The 6,203-nt window shown below is 40.3% G+C and overlaps 1 protein-coding gene across 1 annotated transcript; it reads right to left on the bottom strand.

The window, feature by feature from the left end:
• Positions 1-5,038: 5,038 nt before the first annotated feature.
• On the bottom strand, positions 5,039-6,140 carry LOC134216771 (adenylate kinase isoenzyme 6 homolog). Its single transcript, XM_062695580.1, has 2 exons — positions 5,950-6,140; positions 5,039-5,844 (listed from the first exon to the last, which is right to left on the bottom strand). The coding sequence occupies exons 1-2, from the start codon at positions 5,975-5,977 to the stop codon at positions 5,345-5,347; spliced, it is 528 nt and encodes a 175-aa protein (XP_062551564.1). The 5' UTR covers positions 5,978-6,140; the 3' UTR covers positions 5,039-5,344.
• Positions 6,141-6,203: the final 63 nt, after the last annotated feature.

Raw genomic sequence — 6,203 nt, 5'->3', positions numbered from 1 at the left:
TCTTTAACTCTTTTCCCTGGGAACAAAAGTTTTATTTCAGAGTAAATTGCCGGTCCACTGAGTGTACAGAAGGTAGATCTCTTTCTGTTATCATCAATTTGATTAAACTCAAAAAATTCCTCAAATCGTTCGGCATAATCTGTGAATGAATTGCCAATCACATACGGTTCAATAACACCAACCAAATTTGTGGTAGACATTTCTATTGGATGCACGAGTACGAAAGAGAAATAGGATACAATAAAAATCTCTCAAAGTATGGTAACAATAGAGCGACTCACCAATTTCTGCTGTTTACCTATCACGCTGGTGACTAGTTAGCTCTCTTATACAAGCGTTGATGTAGATGTAGATGTTAATTGCTGCTCACTCTCACAGCTAATTTCTCCGCAAGAATTAAGGGATCTGTGACTTACTTCTCTTTGCTTCGTTATGTTCACTCACTCTCAAAAATGCTAAAAAATGCTCCTTTTGCTAAGAACACTCAATACGGGAAACCATGCACCTCCGTAAAATCGATTTTCGCACCAACTACTGGATCTCACTAGACAAAACTGCTCGAATTATCTTAAGATCAGCGCTCTTGCATGTAGCTCAGCCAATCGACTTTAATTAACAAATTTAAACATTTGATTCTTCTTATGTAATTTTTTTTTGTAATTTCACACAGTAAGCATATTGCCTTTTTTTTAAACTATTTTATTATACACTTTTGAACTATTGTGACGTCATCCGTACGCCTTTATTCAACTTAGAGATAGCCTTTTGTCACAATTATAATTGACTCTTCAAAATGGCTTCTCCTAGCACAATAGCACAATCAATTCCTCCAATCACCACGGAAACTGTGCTTTTGTTAATCACTCTATTAACATTTAGTTTGATTTTTGTTTAAATCTTTATATATATATATATATATATATATAGGTTTACTATTGCACGCGGAAAACTTTAAAATCTTTGCCTCGTCGCCAGTTGAAATAGCTTAGTTTTCGGATATATTAGGAATAATCCAGTTCGGTTGAGGTCTGACTATAAACTAAGGTTTATTCTAGATTATAATTCGATTGTTCGATTCGATTGCTCTGAAGTCGAATTCAAGATACTATACATTGGTCCCCAGTTATCTGTGTGGATCAAATCCAACGGTCGATCCGCTTTTCTCTCTTGCACCCGTGGAAAAGGCTTCCGCGCCAATTTTCCTTTCTGGCTGCCTTCACATGTGATACGTAAACCACAGTCATTTAAAACGATTCCGCTTAGGGTCTGTTCACAAATTACGTAACGCAAAAATTCGAGTTTCTGACCCCCTCCCTCCCCTCGTAACAAAAAGTAACATTTTTGGAACCCCCACCCTCCCCCATATAACGCGTAACTGAGAAAATTTTAATGCTATTTTTTTCATTCTGTGAAGCATGTGAGTTTTGGTATTTATTGAACACTGTTATAAGGAACGGCTCATGATTAAAACCAAGGATTTTAAGAATGCAGCTAGTAAAATAGAAAATAGAATTTGCGACCATGGCCATTCACATTTTAGTTTAGCGGGATTGATATGTCGAGAAATACAATATTTGCTTGGTGTTTTTACGCATAAAGGCTCCCCCAGACCTAAGCGATTACATCGCCGCGACGGCGACAACTAGTCGTCGCGATTCTATCGTTGGGTCGCTGCAGGCAATGTTCTATTTACGCTTCTATACTAATGGCGACAGAATCGCTGTCGCCAAGCGATAGAATCGCGTCGTGACTGTCGTGTCGCGTGTGTTTGGGGGAACCTTAACTGTCCCGCTATGTGCTTGAATTGACTAAAACGGTAATGATTAAAACGATAACGAAAAACACATTATTTTTAAATTGAACTGTGTTATCTGGTTGAAGTGGTTGAGCTAAAATGCAATTACTTAGAATGAAAACTCTCTGGGTTGCCTTTATTAACTTTGGCTTGGTTTGGCAGATCTAATCATGAAATACAATACCAATAAAAGCGTCATTCCCCAGTGTCGCGACCAGACCAACCAAAGCTCCTCATCGGAGCTAATGCTGCTACCTCCGAACGACAATTCAAGTAGAGAGCAGTTCTACCCGCTCTCTGACTTAATCGTCATCGGGAACTGCTACCTCCGGCGACATTTCGACCAGCAGGGGGCGGTGCCACCTGCTTACCCGCTGTCTACCAATGCCACTGGGAACACGAACCTACTCCTGTAGGTCCTCCGCCGCTTGGACCTACTCCTGTAGGTCCTGGTCCAGGAATGGGCACTACGCTACGGTAGTCTCCGCCCAGGTGTACGTCCCACCTTCGATGCGTTCCAACACATCCGCCAAAAATTCGAAACATTCTTACCCTTTTACTCATATTTATGGACATATGAGACATGGTCCATTAGTGATGAGTTAACACTCCATTCGTGCCATTCATACCTTGTTGCCATGTCTTACCATTAATGCCTTCAAGTTCATTAGTTGCAATATAATTGCCTACATTTTATGAATTGTCAGCAATACGCAGTGAGCTTTCATAACTTGGTTCCATTGCATGATCAAGAATTTGTGATATGCAAAGATGTATAACATTAAAATAATATTGAATTTTGCTTAACTTTAATTTCTTAATATTTTTTAAATAACCTCATTGCTACCACTACACCCAGGTCGTTCAAAAAAAAAAAAAAAAATAAATAAAGAAATCGTGAATATTCATAGTGAGACAAAAATGCCTCGAAATTTAGCAATTTTCGAACAAAACTCAACTCTGAGAAAAAAGTAAAAAACCACAAATACTAGTAATATTAGCAAGTTACGTCAATCAGTGATTAAAAAAAACCTTCAAAATATTTTTTTATTCGCGTTATGCGTAACATTTGGTAGTACCCACCCCTCCCCCACCTTTTCGTGTAACAAAATATAACGCAAGTTGGATCTCCCCCCTCCCCCCAAAAGCGTTACGTAATTTGTGAACAGACCCTTACCAGGTTTCCCCTCTCGCGTTTTCGAATTACCTCCGGATCCCGAAGCCCCATGCGCCGATGCCATGTGTGCTGGCACTTTTCGTGGTGCTCGCAGCTCACACGTAGTTCCTGCAGCCGCAGTCGATATCGATATAAAAATCTTATCGCCAACAACTACCTTATCATCAAGCGTGACCTTTCTAAGAAGCTTCAGATGATGGATTGCAGCGTAGTAAATATCTTCCTTGGAATTCAAATCCGATATGATCGCGATGCCCTCCTTAGCTAGGGTGACCATATGAAATTTTTCCAAAGGAGGACAATTCACACGAATCGTAGCGAAAAAGGAGGCCATTCGATCAAAAAGGAGGACATAAAAAACATCGATCGGTTTTTGTTTTTAATATGATTTGTTAGACTTATGCACATTGAAGTATAGTTTTTGTGCGTCGAGGCAAAGACGGCATCTTCTTCTACTTCATTAATACTACATCTCCAGATGGAACATTTCCAACCCTCATTACTCAAGTACTTTCCAATTATAAAATGCAACCACCATCTTCATAATAGGAAAATGGTAGCTTCAATTAATTTTAAGATCAACAATGAACACATGTTGAATAATATTATGCTGGCTTTTTCGACGATATTACACAGAAATTTAACATAAAAAGATCATCGCATTCTGAACATTTAGCAATGTCAATATTAGGTTGTAATAGAAGCAAACACAAGATGTCTAGTAGATTAGTGAAGATTTTGTCAATGCCATTGAGAATCACAATTTAAGGCATGTGAACGAGTATGATACCGTTAACTGTACGACCATTCCACAAAGTTCTCAACTGAATAAATTTAAAACTGTTTGCATTTAAACAGAAGATACCCAAAACTGTTTTGATTAGTTCAGATTTCCATTGCATTCTAGGCATAACTTATCGACTGCTTTTTGCGTCACATACCATGCGATGCGTTCAAAGAGCAATTCGATGGGTGAGAAGTACTTGCATTTTTTCATAATCCATTTTTAACAATTCCGATTCTTTTTATCTTCGAAACCTGTATTACTGTAACTCACTGATTTATTTAGGATAATTACATTGAATTTATTCGAAAACTTATAAAGGAATATATGTCTGATTAGAAACCAAAAAAGTATAAACGTCTGCAACACTTTTGTTTTTGCTCTGGATGGAGATCTGTTGTATAGTATTGTTTATTAATTAATTAATATTAAACTAGAATTTCTTCAGAAAAGGTTATTCATGCAACTGTTTTCTCAAAATATCTAAAAAGGAGGACATTTTAGTGCAAATGGAGGACATCTGATTTTTAATCAAAAAGAAGGACATGTCCTCCTTTAGGATACCATATGGTCACCCTATCCTTAGCCTAGCAGTAAGATGCGCGGCTATAAAGCAAGACCATGCTGAAGGTGGCTGGGTTGGATTTCCGGTGCCGGTCTAGGCAATTTTCGGTTCAGAAATTGTCTCGACCTTCGGGATACATGTCCCTGACACAAGAAGCTGTTGTGGACCGTGTACTGAAGAAACTCGGAATACAAGACTACAGCCACATCAAGATCCCAACGGAGAAGGGCTGTTTCTGCCAGTCAGTCTAAGGTAAAAACATATGCTATGCCGTTCGATACCTGGGACGCTTTCCAGTTCAATTCGGTATAGCCCACTGACAGGTGTTGAAGAGAGTGGTCCATTACGTAAAGGGAAACGAAGAACCTGCAGCTTCTAATACAAGCGAAACGGCGATGCTGTGCTGATGCATTCTACGGGTACGCAGACGCCGACTGGGCATCGAATGCTGAGGATAGAAAATCCGTTAGCAGCTACGTTTTCAAATGGACAATGTTAGCCATCCACCACATTTGAATTGGTGGTGACGAAATCGAGGTGGCTAAAAAATTCGTGTATTTGGGCTCACTGGTGACTCCGAAAACAATATCAGCAGACCACGATACTACATATATTTCGTTTTCCCCGATGTACACGGGATATATGAACATCACAGGATATAGGTAGGTAATATTAACAGCAAAGTTTTCTCTAAATATAAAAAGAAACTCCGTCAAATTTGGGGTGTAGATTGTATCCTAATAGTTTATTAATTTTTCATTAATATTCTTAAAAAATAGTAAAATCAATAGTCGCTTAACAATTTTGAGGCCAAAAACCGTTCATAAATACATATAAGCGCGCGCTTATTGAGTAGCTTAAAGCAATCTTACAGTTCGGGGTGTTTTAGCACAATGCTCAAAAATATTCTGAACACAAAATTCCTAACTAAATATTACGGCGTTTTTTTAACGTTTGTTTTTCTTTTTTGGATGCAAAACGGTGGTGATCGTACTCTGTGAGCTGTAGCGGGTATGTTTCCGTTTACTGCTTCTTGGCCTCATTGGCACTTCGCCACTTCTCCAGCCAGTCGCAAATCAGCTTTACATTCCCGTCCAGATCGGACTCGGTGTCACTCTGCAGCTCGACGATGATTTCACTCCGGTAGGAATCTTTGGCTTCGTCCAGGGGTATTTGGAAGATCTCGCATTCCATATTGGATTTCACCTTCCGGTCGTTGTAACCCCGGGCTTGCAGCCGCTCGTACAGCAGCGAGGTCGAACAGCGCACCACATAGACTGCCTGGAACCACCGTTCCGGGAAGAACTCCGAGCTGTGGTATTCCACTACGTTGCCACCTTCCTGCATGATCGGTTCCAAATGGTCCAACAGTTTGTCCTCGTCCAGTACCGGGCACTCGAATTCTTCGTCGTACTCCTCGACGAACCCATTTTGGTTGGCTATTTCCGACACGTTTTGCCACTTGAATCCGAGCTGCTCGGCCACTCGCTTGCTCAGATGCGTCTTGCCAACGCCGGGAGTGCCTAAAAATAGCTATTCCGTGTCATGGGGAAACGCACACACACCCATCATCCATCACCAGTTTCGTTGCAGACAAAATGCTGGATTTTTTCGGTGTCGTTTCTTACCTGTGACTAGAATGTTTGGCTGTTTCATCCCGATTCAATCTGCCTGCCGTTTCGGATTACATGCACCGCAAATAAAAATTCCGTTTCCGGCGTATACGCCTATCAAAAAAAGAAAGAAAGCGGAAGGGTTTCAGTCTGCCCACGGCTCCACGAGCTTTAAATATGATGTTGACTCCAAAACGTCAGTCTGTCCGGCCGAACGAAAAAGGTAAAGAGACATGATGAAAAGAGGCATCCATTGAAAACGTAACAGG

This window comes from Armigeres subalbatus, chromosome 1 (genome assembly GCF_024139115.2).
Source record: "Armigeres subalbatus isolate Guangzhou_Male chromosome 1, GZ_Asu_2, whole genome shotgun sequence".
Lineage (NCBI taxonomy): Eukaryota > Metazoa > Arthropoda > Insecta > Diptera > Culicidae > Armigeres > Armigeres subalbatus.
This window is presented reverse-complemented; position numbering and strand designations above follow the sequence as displayed.